At 34.4% G+C, this 15,883-nt stretch overlaps 1 protein-coding gene across 1 annotated transcript in view; it reads left to right on the forward strand.

Moving 5' to 3' along the window:
- Window positions 1–15,883, forward strand: part of THADA (THADA armadillo repeat containing) — a 329,564-nt gene that overhangs the window by 88,636 nt on the left and 225,045 nt on the right. The window contains exon 25 of the mRNA XM_081264069.1: window positions 8,291–8,413. Coding sequence (XP_081120195.1) covers window positions 8,291–8,413 — 123 coding nt within the window. The remainder of the gene's footprint in view (window positions 1–8,290; window positions 8,414–15,883) is intronic.

Raw genomic sequence — 15,883 nt, forward strand, 5'->3', positions numbered from 1 at the left:
TTTTTAATTTTAACTAATATTTTACCCTTTTTAGTCACTTCCTCTGTGTCTGAACTTGTGTTAAACATTCCTCACAACTCCACTGTAATGCTAGGTAGTAATTTATAATTCTTGATCCTTGTAATCTACACTTTCTTAGTAAATGCTTCAAAGTTGGATGTTTCTACCCAAATGCAGGAGGCTCATGCTCAGTCAGGGTACAGTAAGTTTTTATGTTTCTATTTTAGAACCCGTGGGAGGTGTTTTAAAAGGAAGCCATGGGTCAGAATATAGTTGGGCTAGGGGAAAAATACAGTGTTTACTAACATGTGGTACATAGTGACCAATGACTGTAAGATACTTTGTTTAAAAATTTAACCTGTTAATTAAGACCTTTCAAAAATTATCATTTTAAGATGTTTTCCAGTGAAATGTGAAAAATATAATTGTTTATACTTTCTTATACTATCATTTAAGAAATTCCTAGTTTTGTAAGAACATCTAAAAATAAAGGGGTTTAAATGTGGCATATACACAATGGAATTTTACTCAGCATTAAAAAAGAACAAAACCATGGCATTTGCAGGTAAATGGATGGCGTTAGAGAAGATAATGCTAAGTGAAGTCAGCCAATCCCCAAAAAACAAATACCAAATGTTTTCTCTGATATAAGGAGGTTGACTCATAGTGGGATTGGGAGGGAGAGCATGGGAGGAATAGATGAATTCTAGATAGGGAAGAGGGGTGGGAGGGAAAGGGAGGGGGCAGGGGATTAGCAAGGATGGTAGAATATGATAGACATCATTATATAAAGTACATGTATGAAGACTTGAATTGGGTGTCAACATACTTTATATACAAACAGAGATATTAAAAATTGTGGTATATATGTGTATTAAGAATTATAACACACACACACAAAGAATAGCATTACCTTAGATTAGGTAGAGGGAAGTGAAAGGAGAGGAAGACAGAGGATGTGGGGATAAGAAAGATAGTGGAATGAAACAGACATTATTACTGTATGTATATATGTGACTGTATGACCAATGTGATTCTACAATATGTATACTCAGAAAAATGAGAAATTATATCTCATCTATGTATGATATATCAAAGTATATAAGTGCATTCTACTGTTGAGTATGACTAATTAAAACAAAATATTTTTAAAAAGCATATAACATAATTAGAGGAAAATTAAAAAAAAAAGGGGGTTTTCCTTTAAGTTGTTCTGTATGATTATTGCTGTCCTCTATTTCAAGGTGATTAATGGCAGTTTAATTGTTTTTAGGAAATTAGTGAAATTTTAAAATTTAGTCTGTGATTTGTCTTCTAGGCTTTAGTTGATAATTTTCTTTCTTTCTCCCCTCCCATGGCTTATTTATTATATTTACTATGTATTTCCAAAATATGTCAGCATAAAATAAACTTTTTTATGCTGTGAATAATGGACATCTATGAAACCAATTCAGTATAAGAAATTAAATATTAAAGATACAATTGCAGGGCTGGGGATATAACTCAGTGATAGAGCACTTGCCTACTGGGTTTTATTCCCAGTACCAAAAAAATAAAACAAAAATTAAAAAAAATTTTTACAAGCATATACGTGAATTTCTCCCCATCGCATTCCTTTTTCTTCCCTTTCAGTTGTGATCACTAACCCAAATTAGTATTTATCATTCCCATGCATTTTTGTTAGATTGTTAAAATCTTTTACTCAAATGGCATTATCTACACATCTTTTTTATAGTTTGGGTTTTTTCAGTCAACATTATTTTTTAAGATTAGTAAACTTCACTTCATTTTCATTCCTGAAAAGTGTTTCAGCATCTTATTCCAATTCATACCTTCTTTGAATGGACATTATTTTCGTTGTTTCCAGTTTTATTCTATTATAAACCAAGTGCAAACATTCTTTTGTTTCTCCTTACACATAGTGTGTGCCACAGGTTGTGTACCTAGGATTAGAATTGCAGGGTTATAGGATATGTACGTATTCAACTTCGATGCTGTCATTGTCACCAAAGTGTTTGATGGAATTTACATTCCTACCCACAAGGTATAATTTCTGTTTCTTACCAGCACCTTGGTATTATCAGACCTTTACAGTTTTTACTTTTCTGTATGAAATGGTGTTTACTAGTTTTGTTTTGCATTTCTTTGATGATTAGTTAGCTTTAACATCTTTTCATATATTTACTAATCTTGTGAATTCTGTGAATTACCTGTTCCAGAGATTTTGCCTACTTTTAATTATTTGCCATCTTTTGTAATACTTGTTGTTTTAAATATTTTTATTAGTTATTGATAGACCTTTATTTATTTATTTGCTTATATGTGGTGCTGAGAATCGAACCCAGTGCCTCACACACACTAGACAAGCACTCTACCACTGAGCCACAACCCCAGCCTTACTGTGTTGCCCAGGTTATCTCTAAACTCCTAGGCTCAAGCCATCCTCCTGCCTCAGCCTCCTGAGTTGCTGGAACTATAGACACGTGCCACTGCACCTGGCTTGAAATATCATTTTTCAAAAAAACAAAAAGTATCAAGGAAGATCTGTATAAATAGAGAAATAAGCCATATCATTGTCATTCTTGCAGAGGTGGGGGGGAAGTTTCAGGGGAATAGAATCCAAGGCCCCATTGCATGATTGGCAAGCCACTCTCTTGACCTTCATTCCCATACCTCATGGAAGATTCAATATCAAAAAAAGAAGTCATTTTCCCTAAGAAGCCAACTTTTCACTTTAAATTCCAACAAAAATTCCAAGAGGACATTTTGTTGAACTTAACAAAGTGATTCCAAAATTTAGATGGAAATGTAATGGGATGAATATAATCAAGGTAATTCTGGGGAAAAAAATGATTCATCCTATATGATATTATAAGTTATTATAAAGTATAGTAATTAAAATCATCAGTTTGTCCAGTGATAGACCAGCAGATCAATGAAATGGACAGAAACAATTGCCTGTGTATGCAAACAGTACATGATAGAAGTAATGTTACAAATCAGTATGAATGAGGAAGAAATAACAAATTGTATCAAAAATGCTTATATGTTATTTTTCTAAATGGAAAACAAAATTATTTTCATATTTTATATAAAAAATCAAATTACAGGTAATATAAAGAAGTGTGACAAGCAAAACTTTAAGACTTTTAAAAGAAAATATAAAATGTCTTTCCGACCTTGGGGTATGCAAGGATTTCTTAAATAAGTTCCAAATGCACAAACCATAAAGGAAAAAGCTGACATATTCCACTTAATTAAATTTTAAAACTTCTCTACAATAATCAAAACCATAAGCAAAATAAGAGAAGCCCCCAATGAGGAAAATATATGTGTAATTCAAGTAACCAAAAAGGAATTACTATCAGGAAAATATTTTTAAAACAACAAGTCTTGGGCTGGGGTTGTGGCTCAGTGGTAGAGTGCTTGCCTAGCATGTGTGAAGCACTGGGTTCGATTCTTGGCACCACATATAAGCAAATAAATAAATAAAGATCCATCAATAACTAATAAAAATATTTAAAACAACAAGTATTACAAAAGATGGCAAATAATTAAAAGTAGGCAAAATCTCTGGAACAGGTAATTCACAGAATTCACAAGATTAGTAAATATATGAAAAGATGTTAAAGCTAACTAATAATCAAAGAAATGCAAAACAAAACTAGTAAACACCATTTCATACAGAAAAGTAAAAACTGTAAAGGTCTGATAATACCAAGGTGCTGGTAAGCAACAGAAATTCTCATAGCTTGTGGGTAGGAATGGATATTTTTTCCTCATAAAAGTCTTATGGACCTTTTGTGAGATTTATTTCTATATATTTTTCTTATAAATGATATTTGTTGAGAGCCACAGCCAAAGGGGCCCCAGCAAACTTCCAGCTGCTGGCTGATGATTGGCTCACAGCGGCCCCAGCAACATCTAGCTGATTGGCTCCTCTGCGGTGATGTTCATTGGGCTGTTTCCCTGCCCTTTCAGACCACGGAGCTGCTCACTGGGGGACTTTGACTCCGCCCACACGACCCAGCCAATTGGCCTCAAGAGCAGGAGGATTGTGGGAGGTGGAGAGGCTGGTGTTGGGGTGAGAGGCTTGTGGGAAGCCGGTGGTGGCAGTTGGGCTCTGAGGGTTTTTTCCTGAGGAGCTGTTTTGTTTGGCGTGTGTGGTTCTAAAAATAAAGTTAGTTTCTTTTGACAAGTGGCTCCTGAATTGTGCCCAGCCAGACTGCGGCAATATTTCAAAATTTTATATTATCTGTTGTTGCTCTGTGATTTTGGTGATTGTTGTGCTTATGTTTAGCAACTTACCTGAACTGCTATAATACAACTAATGACTTGTCTATAAATTCTTGGGATTTTCTTTATAGATAATCGTATCCCTAGTAGGTAATCCTAAGTTTGTTAGCTTTCTAATGCTTAGTCTTTTAAAAATTTTCCTTATCTTATTTTGCTGCTGGAACCTGTAGCACAATTTTGCTAGAAATAGAGATAGCAGGCATCTTTATGTTGTTGTTTTTTGTTGAAATTTTTAATCTGCCCTTTCTCTGATTAAAAAAAAAAAAAAACAATTCTTGAGTGCTTTCCTGCATCATTTGAGATAAATACGTTTTGTTTTTCCCTAGAATTTTCAAATATCATGAATTACATGTTATTCTTTTTGTTGTAGTTTTCAATGCTGGGGATTGAAGGGCCTTGTACACGCTAGGCAAGCGCTCTACCACTGAACTACATTCCCAGCACTTATGCTGATTTTTAAATATAATATATTTGCATACTGAGAATGAACTCAACTTTGACATGTTTTTATACATTATTAAATTTTCTTTAGAAAGGATATACATTTATGCTTCTCACTGGGTTCATAATTGAGATTGGCTATGTTCTTCCTTTCTCATGCTGTCCCTGTCATATTTTATATGCATTTTTAGATTTATTATAATATACAGTGTGCAAGTCATTACAGCTTCACAAAGTGATCACATTTGTGTAACAAGAAAGAAGCAGAACTTTTTTAGGACACCAAGGCCCCTTCATGTTCTCTTCTAATCAGCACTCTTTCCCTGACAGTAACCAAGATACTAATTTCTAACACTTTAGTTTTACCTTTTACTTTAATGTTATAAAAATGAAATCCTATATTATAAACCATACTTTTGATGTTTTTTTTTGCTCAAATTAGGTTTATGACATTCATCCATAAATACTATGATTTATTCATTCTTGTTACTATTTAATAGTATAAAATTTATCCATTCTGTTCTTTTTTGTGTGTGTGGGGGGGACGGGTACTGGGGATTGAACTCAGGGGCACTTGGCTGCTAAGCCACATCCCCAGCCCTATTTTGTGTTTTATTTAGCTACAGGGTCTCACTGGTTTCTTGGTGCCTTGCTTTTGCTGAGGCTGGTTTTGAACTTTCGATCCTCCTGCCTCAATCTCCCGAGCCTCTGGGATTACAGGTGTGGACCACTGCATTTGGCTTATCCATTCTATTCTTGATGAACATTTTTATATGTTTTCAGATATGCTTAGTGGTGAACATATGTATATTTTTGTTGAATATTCATATATATATTCAGCTTTAATAGATACTACCATTTACACTCATACAATGCTACTGGGACTGCAAATTGGTGCAACTGCTCTGGAAAGCAATTTGGAGATTCCTCAGAAAACTTGGAATGGAACCACCATTTGACCCTGTTATCCCACGCCTCAGCATATACTAAATGACTTAAAATTAGCATACTAATAGTGCCTTGGCCATATCAATGTTTATAGTAGCTCAATTCATAATAGCTAAGCTATGGAACCAACATAGGTGCCCTTCAACAGATGAATGGATAAAGAAAATGTGGTACATATACATAGTGGAATGTTACTCAGCCATAAAGAAGAATGAAATTATGGCATTTGTTGGTAAATGGGTGGAACTGGAAACTATCATTTTCAGTGAAATAAGCCAATCCCCAAAAGCCAAAGTCTGACCTGTTCTCTCTGATATGCAGATACTGGCTCAGTAGGCTTGCTGGAGGGAGGAGTGGATGTTCACTGCATTGGACAGGGAGGAGTGGTGGGAAGGGAGTGGAGTTGGGAATGGGAAAGACAGTAGAATAAATTGGACATAACTTTTCTGTGTTCATATATGAATACACGACCAGTATAACTCCATGTCATGTGCAACCACAAAAATGGGATGTTATACTCCATGTATGTATGATATGTCAAAACACATTCTATTGTCATGTATAACTAAAAAGAACAAAGAAAAAATTAGAAATAAAAAAAGATACTATCATTTCACCAAAGTAATTATTTATACCTTGTTTTGATAGTCAGGATATGTTAGACTCAAATCTGTAAATCTTCTCTTGATAGCTTATAAAATGGCAATTTTCTATTCTTTCAGTATTTATAGAATTCATTTATAAAATCGGGTATACCTTTTTTTTGTTACTGTAGTTAATTTATTTGATTTTTTTAAATTAAGTCTGGGAAGATTTTAATTATTGATTTTATTTATTTAATGGTAGTATCTAGGTATTCAGTTATTTGTTTTAATAAATTCTATTTTTAGGAGATTTTTTATTTTATATATAATATGTAATATATAGTATGCATGATATTATTATTTTTACTGATTAGTATAGGATTAGTCTTGGTTTTGTTCTTTGCTTTATTCTCGACTTTGTCTGCGGTCATGTCCTCATTGGTAGTCATAATATTGTGTTTGTACCTTCTCTTGGTTAATCTTCTCAGAGGTTTGTTACAGAGAATCAGCTTTTGGTTTTGTTTGCCCTTAATTGTATTTGTGCTGTTTAAAAGAAATTTCTATTGTTCTTTTTATTTTCGTTCTCTATTTTGAGTTTATTGTAAAAAATTATAATTGTCATTGTAAGTGGACTTAGCACATCCAATTTTGGTCTTTTTTTTTTTTTTTTTTTTAAACAGACCATTTAAAGTACACATTTAAAGCATTTCTTTCTTTCTTTCTTTCTTTCTTTCTTTCTTTCTTTCTTTCTTTCTGTTTTTGTTTGTTTGTTTTTTAGCTCCACTTAAGGTGCAGCCTATAAGTTTTGATATGTAGCAACTTCATTATTATTCAGCTCTAAATATGTTTAAAAATTTTCTTTGACCAGTGTTTTAAATGTGTCAATTTTAGAATTATTTAAATTTTTATTAGTTCTTTTTAATTATACATAACATTTGGATTCATTTTGACATAATTATAAAAACACGGAATATAATGTAATGTATAAGTAAAAATTCAGTTCCCGGTATTTCCATTTTCCCTTCCTGTCTCCCTCACCTTATTCTCTTCCCTCTACTCTACTTGTCTTTCTGCTATTTAGTTACAGTTTTTTGTTTTTTTAAAATAGTACCTGTGGGTATACATAAAGATGAGTTTCACTGTGGTATATTTATTCATATGTCGACATAGTAAAGCTAGGTCAGATTCTTTCTACTGTTCTTTCCTTATCCTGTCCCTCTTCCCTATCCTCAGTCCCCCTCCTCAACTCCATTGATCCTTCTTCTATTGAGATGGAATTCCCTCCCCCCCTCTTTTTTTGTCCCCCCCTCCCCCCACTCCCTTATCTTGGACTAGTTTCTGACTATCATAGAAAACATTCAGCCTTTGACTTTCTGGATCTGGCATATTTCACTTAGCATTATGGTCTCCAATTCCATCCATTTACCAGCAAACACCATAATTTCATTCTTCTTTATGGCTGAGTAATATTCCATTATTTGTATATACTACTTTTTTTAATCCATTCATCTGTTGAACCACACCTAGGTTGGTTCCATAGCTTGACTATGTGAAGTATGCTGCTATAAACATTGATTGATGTGACTGCGTCACTGTAGCATGCTAATTTTAGATCTTTTGGATATATACTGAGGGATGGGGGATAGCTGGGTCATATGGTAGTTCCATTTTAGAATTGTTTTTGAAAAACTATAACTCACTTCCACTGTGATGACAGAATAATCTATAAGATAATAATTATTTGGTATTTTATTGTTACTAAGTTTGAAGCCATTTTAAAAAATAAATGTTCCTTGAAAAGAATGTGTTTGTTAGATTCACGATTCCTCATAGGTTCATTGGATCAGGTATTTTTTATTACATTGTCCTTGCTAATGTCTAAAAATTATTTTTATCAATTATTATTTTATTAAATCTACTGTTTCATTTGCATATTATTACTTTCTTCTTGTAATTTTATATACAGATTTAGAATCACCATAGTTATTAACCCACAGCTAATTTTGAACTTTTTGTCCTAGGTTCATGCTTTGAATATCCTCAGAGCCTTGTTTAGAGATACACGTCTAGGAGAAAATATCATTCCGTATGTTGCTGATGGAGCTAAGGTTGCGATTCTGGGTTTTACCTCACCAGTCTGGGCAGTGAGTGTTTTTGCCATTTACTTTCATTGATTTAATTGTACTTCTGATTAAGTTTTAATAAACCTTTCACTGGATGATAAAAAAATATATATTGCATTTTATCAAGGAATTTCTCTAGGGAATAAATTCTTGGATAAGGCTATATTTTGATTCTTGATGTTTTATGGCTTCATTTTATCTCTTTTGTTGGTTTATTAGACTTAAGTCTTTTATTTTAGTGCAGTAAGGTATAACTTTAACTTATCACAGTCTACCCTTGAGTAATATTTTGCTGTGCCACTTAAAGTATAAGAACTTAATATTTTGCTTTCTTTTTCTTCTTCCTATCTTGATATTATTGTTATTGTTATACATTTTACTTTTTTTGTATGTTGTAAGCCTACCCTAGGTTTTACTTTTTTTTTTTTTTACTTTTGTTTAAAGTCAGTTATCTTTTTTTAAAATTTGCCATTTTAACCATTTAACATGTCATAAGTGTATACAATATTCATCACATTACACATTTTCAGAACCTTTTTGTCATCCCCAACAAAAGATCTATACTCATTAAGTTTTGACTTCCTGTATTTTCTCATCCCCGGTAACCTCTGTAATACCTTTGGATTCTATGAATTTACCTGACCTAATATCTCTTATAAGTGGAATCATAACAATATTTATTAATTTATGTTTGGCTTATTTCATTTAATATAATGTCTTTAAGGTTCAACCAAGTTGTAACCTGTCAGAATTTTATTCCTTTTTAAGTCTGCATAACATTTCATTGTATGTGTGTACTTTATTTTCTTTATCCACTCATCTGTTGATAGATTGTTTCCACATTTTACTTATTGTGGTAATTCAGCAGTGAGCATTAGCATACAAGTTATCTGAGTCCCTGCTTTCAGTTAATTTGGGTGTATTATAGGGTAATTCTATGTTTAACTTTTTGAGGAACCATCAAACTCTTCCATAGAAACAGTATCATTTTACGCTCATATCAGCAATGCACAAGAGTTCCAATTTGTTTACGTCTTCACTTAGGATTTTCATTTTTTAAAATGATAGTTCTTCCTGATGGGTATGAAGTGGTATCCCCTTATGGTTTTGCTTTGCATTTCCCTACTGATTAGTAATATTGATCTAGAAGCAGACCAACTCTTTCTTAGTATCTTAATGTATCTCTTTTTGGATGTTGTAGATTCTGTATATCATATGTTGAGTGAGTGGTACCAATATATTCTATCAAAAGTTGAAAAATCAAGCACAAAACATTAAATAGAAGTATAAATATTGAGTCACTTTTTTTTTTCAATATAACACTGTCCAGAAACCATTTGACTTAGAACTCTATAATAAAGACTGTGAGCAGTACCTAATGTACTTCTTAGATTTAAGAAAGGAAACTTTCATGTGTCTTTTTCATGATTCCTTGGAGAAACCCTTATTTTTTTTTCTCCTATGTCATTGTGTCTTCTAGAGTAAAGGACAATAACCTATGATTCATAGGCGCTTGACATGTGGCTTTACAAAAATGTTTGGCAAAGGGGAGGGGAGGAGCAAAGAAGCTAGGTCTTAAACCCACAGAGTGGTGGGGTGTGGTGGTGCATGCCTGTGATCCCAGCAGCTCGCAAGATCTGAGGCAGGAGGATCACGAGTTCAAAGGCAGCCTCAGCAACAGTGAGGCATAAGCATCTCAGTGAGACCCTGTCTCTAAATAAAATGCAAAGTAGGGCTGGAGATGTGGCTCAAGTGGTTAAGTCCCCCTGAGTTCAATCCTTCGTAACTTCCCACCCACAACTCCCACAAACAAAACAAAACCCACAGAGTGGAGTATTTACTAGAAAGGCAGGCTTTCCAATTAGTAGGCTGCATAAACCATTCTGTACCAATATGATAAGCCTCTAATTGAGATTCAGTCTGTTGCAGTGGCTGCCAAAGGCACAGACTCCCAGTGTGAGGAACACTCCTCAAGGTTGCCAACATTTGCCTAGACAATTAGGCATCTTGTAAGAGATGCAGACTTTTGGAATTCTGTCCAGGAGCATTGCATAACTGCCTTTGAAGGCACAGTGTTTACCTTTTACATTTATAGGAAGTAGAACAATACCCGTATACCGTCAGTGTAATCAGAGATGTAGGAATGTGGCTTGATCATCAGGAAAATTAGAGATGGTAAAACTGATTGCCAGCAATATTAATATTGTTTTCTTCAAGTCTAATCCAGATAATACAAGAAATATTTTCTGTGAAAGGGCTTTACCAGTGTGAAACGTGGTGATTTTCCCAACTTTTTGCCAAAGCCAAAAGTGTCAGAAACAAATGATTCCTTTTTGGAAGTCCATTTGTGAGACCCAAAGCAGTAATGCATGTGCCTGAAAAATTTTTTAAAATAAAGGAAAACATAAGAGAAACCTTAAAAATGAAAGTTACCTGTTAAGCCACCACAGAGATATCATGATTCTGATGCATATTTTTTTCTGTGAGTTTTATGCATGAATACTATCCATATCCATATATATATCCACAAAAGCTTGCAATAATATAAGTGCTTATGATAATTTTTTTAAAGAGGGAGGGGGGGGGAGAGAGAGAGAGAGAGAGAGAGAGAGAGAGAGAGAGAGAATTTTAATATTTTATTTTTTAGTTTTCGGCGGACACAACATCTTTGTTTGTATGTGGTGCTGAGGATCGAACCCGGGCCGCACGCATGCCAGGCGAGCGCGCTACCGCTGAGCCACATCTCCAGCCCCTTATGATAATTTTATTAACTGGAATCTTCCTTTTGAACACTGGTTTTATAGGAATATTTTGTTTCTATTTGCTGTTCTTGCTTTGTCAGACAAAGTAACATCATAGCTGTGACAATCTATACTGTTGCCATAATTTTTTTAAACTTTATAACAACAAAGGTTTATTTAGCTCACAGTTTCACAGACTCCAGGCATAACATTGGCTGTGTTCAGTTCTGGTGATGATCTTCTTGCTTGTAGAGTCATGAGAAAGCATGGGACTTCATGTGGGGTGGGAGGGAGCTCATGTTGCCATATGCTGATTGCTGTATTTCCTTTCTTATGAAAACCCAATGAAATTATAAATCAACATAATCACTGGCTATGAAGAAACCTTCATTTTACAGTAACAGTTTACTATAGCATTATTTGTTGAAGTCATTTTAAAGGGTGATTTTCCCCTAGTGCTTGTGAAATATGTTTTGATTTACAGAAATTTGATTTGTGTGCATCCTCTCAGGAATATATTGTGCCTAAAGCTGGCTACATCTGTACTTTTGACTTAATTGTTTTTCCTGATAAGTTGGAGAGGCAAAAACCCAGGTAAAGTGAATTGTTTGCAGTAAAGGGGCATTTTTCAGAGAGCATTCATGTATAGATTTAATGTTTTTACAGATTACTAGCCATTTGTATTGAGACCTTACAGATCTTTCAATCTTTGCTACTTAGTTGGAATTTTTTAAATACAGAGAAAATGTACTATTGTAAACATTGAAGGCATTAGGCATACCTACAGTGTAGTAGATGACATATTAAGCACTGGAAATACTAATATAAATAATGTACCTGGCATCATTTATATTACATTGATTAATTTCAGTAAGTTTTATTATACTTCATATTTTATACATAAATAAAATAAGGCTAAGAGATGTGAAATACCTTTGTCTAAGAATGTGCAACTATTATCTGTCTGACTTCAGAATCTGAAGTGTGGTAAAGCAGTTTTGTGTGTGATAGGATTGCAGAAAAGGTCATTTTAGCTGCTTTGTAGGGCTTGGGCCCTGTGTCCTCAGAAAGCAGCTGGAGGTAAGGTTTTATTGAGTGGTACAAACCCAGAGCAGCAAGAATGAAAGAAAACAATAAATGAGGCAAGAAAGGAGGAAAGATGCTACCAAGTAGGCCTTAACCTTGCAGGAAAACTGAGCTGGTTGTCTTGTCACATGGTACATCTTCTACTATGTGAAACTACCACCTCTTAGAAGAGTCCCACTGCTTGTTTCTTGTTGGTCAGAGTTTACCCCTTGGGGCATTAACCCAACTTGGACAGGTGTTGGCATGAAATGCAACTGTGATTCCTTCTGCTATTGAAAAGCCTATTGAAAAATCCTTCACAAGGGGGTTTTATAGTGGGGAATGATGGTTTTTTAATTAATCTAGATAAATGGGGACTTGATTCTAAGGTCGAAAGAAGGAAGGAGGAAGACCAATCAGGAAGCTATTATAATAGTTCTGCCAAAAGGTGATGATGGCTTAGAATAGAGAAATGTTAGTAAAGATGGTAAGAAATGATTATGTTTGACGTACATTTTGTAGATGAAGTTAGTTTAGTCAAAATTTAAGTTACATAAAATGATTTATAAATACATATGCATAGATCCTTAGAGTTTTCTGGGCAGTTGTTCTTTTAAAATAGCATCTGATTCTCTTCATTATGTTTAGTGACTGTTGGACACCTGATTGCCTTTCCCTAGGCAACTCTCAGCCTTTCCAATAGAGCTTGCCAAGCAACCCAACTAGGGTCCTCCTATGACCCACCCTAAGGTTATATTTTCATCTAGTACAGTTTTTATCTTGCTTCTCTCAAGTCAGTTCTGATTCACAGCATGCAGGGGATTTCAGAGGAACATACAAAAAAGACCCTTTCAGATCTTCCTGGCAGCACTGCCACGGTTACTTTGTGTCTTGTTGGCACCAATGACTCTGCCCTCTGGCAGTTGTGAAGTTGCTATGAAGGTTCCAGGCTTAGGGCTGTGTAGTCTTGAAATCCAGCTGTGCTCCACTCATCATGCTATGTGCCTTGGAATGGAGCTTCATTTACTCAGAGGAAGAGGTACTTTTTTTCTAATTCACTTATAGATGCTGTATGGATTAGTGGAAACCCTTTCTTTACTTTTGACCTCTCATGGGAGAAGTATCTTATAGCTTTGGAAGACAGTTACCAAGAACTCAAGTATTGCTGGTCTTCTCCTTAGAAGCCTAGAAAATCCGGCATGGTTTTTCTGGATTATAGGTGTAGGATTTCTTCAAAGTCACATGGCTTAGAACTCAAATCTCATTTAATTTTTTTTTCAAAAAATGTCTCTTTCTGCTATATACCTGTATCACATACCCTCGACAGAATATTAAAATGTTGTATCTTGATCCTATCCTTGACTGCCTACTAGGGGTGTATGGTGTGTCAGTGATCATGCTACATAGCAATTGCACAGGGTGGGCTCCCCTTTCATATTTTTTGAATATTTGTTAAGGGAGTTTATATGTTATGTAATAAAAAAAATGAGTGTACATATGTGCTTGTATACACGCATACAACCTGGTGTAACCTAATTTTCTAATAAATTAGAGCTAATAAATTCTTCTATCACTTATACAAGTCTATATAGAAGCTTTCTTATGCCAAGAAAGAAAGAAAAAAATTATCTATTCAATGAATAGAAGAGAAATACTTTGGTAACAGTTGTCACTTTGCAGCTGACTACCAAGTCCCTACCAACCATATGTTAGAGATTCTGTGGAGAAGGAGGTAGAGAGCAGGAAGTATTCTGGTTTTCCCTGATAAAAAGGATTGTTTATAGGTAGAATTACTTGACAGTTGTTCTAATTTCTGCATTGTCAACTTTACCACTAATTCTGTCTTTAATGTTTTTTTAACTTGTATACTCCTTCATTCATTTTTCCCAAAAGGAATTTGCTTTTATTGTATTACTGTTGCTATAGTTTGGATCTAAGATTTTCCCCAGAGGCCCATGTGTGAAAGGCTTGATCACCATCCTGTGGTACTATTGGGAAGTAGTAGAACCTTTGGGAGGTGGGGCCTAGTGGGAGGAAGTTAATGGAGGCGTGCTCTTGAAAATCCTGTTGGGACCTACACCCCTCCTCTCTTTTCTTTTGCTTTCTGACTCCCATAAGGTAAACAGCTGTGCTCTACTACATGCTCCCTGCCATGATGTTTTGTCTTGCCACAGTCTCAAAAACAATGGGACCAACTGACCCTTTATAATAACTATTTAGTGGTCTGTTTTTTAACTTCTACAGTTTTAAAACAGTATACATTTCAGCATAGGAAATCAGCTAATGTAACATGTAATGAATAAAGGGCAAAAATTAAATGATGTTTAAGCAGATGTAGAAAAAGCATTTGACAATAATCTAATTCCATTTCATGATTAAAAACACTCAATGAACTAGGAATGGAATTTTCTCAACCTGATCAAGAACAGCAGTGGAAAACATAGCATATACTTGTGAAAAACTGAAAGCTCTCCCTTAAGATCAGTAAAAGGTCAAGGGTATACATTCTTGCCACTTATGTTCGGCATTACATTGGAACTCCTAACTAGGGCAATCAGGCAAAAATAAGATGTAATAAAGGATTGTAACTGTTTTTATTTTCTGATGCCATGATCTTTTATGTAGAAAATCCTAAGGAACACACTCACATAAATTAGAGCTAATAAACAAGTTCAGTGAGAAGATATACAGATGGTCAATAAGTACATAAAAAGATGTTTAGCGTTATACAAGATAAAAGTTCAAAAATCATTTTTACTTGAGCAATGAATAGTTCAAACATGAATTAAAAAAAATTTTTTAAAAAGAATAAAAGAAGAGAAGAAAATGTATGGCATATGTACACAGTGGAGTTCTACTCAGCCATCAAGAAGAATGAAATTATATCATTTGCTGATAAATGGATAGAACTAGAGAACAACATGCTAAGTGAATAAGCCAGACTCGGGGAGACGAGGGTCAAATCTTTTCTCTCCTGTGTGGAAGCGAAGAGAAATAAGGTATAATAAAAGGGAATCTCATGAAAACAGAAGGGAGAGTAGTATAATAGAGGAAGGTCATTGAAGGGCAGGGTGGAGTGGAGGAAGAGGAAGGTGTTGGGAGATGAAATGGACTAAATTATGCCATGTGCTGTATGCATATATCATAAAGAACCACACTTTTATGTATAATTATAATGCACCTATTAAAAATTAAATAAATAAAGGTAATAAAATAAATAGAAGAAAGATCAGTAGAGAAAGAAGATTCAGGAAAGGAGGAAGGGAGGGAAAGGGGAATTCTAGAGAATGAAATGGAGTAAATTACAATATATGCATGTATGTACATGTCACAAAGAATACCACTATTATGTATAACTATAATGCACTAATAAAAATATAAAGAAGAATAAAATACTTTAGAAATAAATTTAACAGAAGATGAGGCTGGGGTTGTGGCTCAGTGGTAGAGTGCTTGCCCAGCATGTGTGAGAAACTGGTTCTATTCTCAGCACCACATATAAACAAATAAATAAAGGCCAATCAATAATTAATAAAATATTTTTTAAAAGGAAATTAATTTAACAGAAAAAGTGCAACCTTTCACACTGAAAATTTGAAAACATTATTCAGAGAAATGCAAGAGGACCAGATATCCCGTGTTCATTATTGGAAGACAGTCTATCATTAAGACGGTAATACTCCCC

This window comes from Spermophilus citellus (assembly GCF_964194105.1).
Source record: "Spermophilus citellus genome assembly, chromosome: 13".
Lineage (NCBI taxonomy): Eukaryota > Metazoa > Chordata > Mammalia > Rodentia > Sciuridae > Spermophilus > Spermophilus citellus.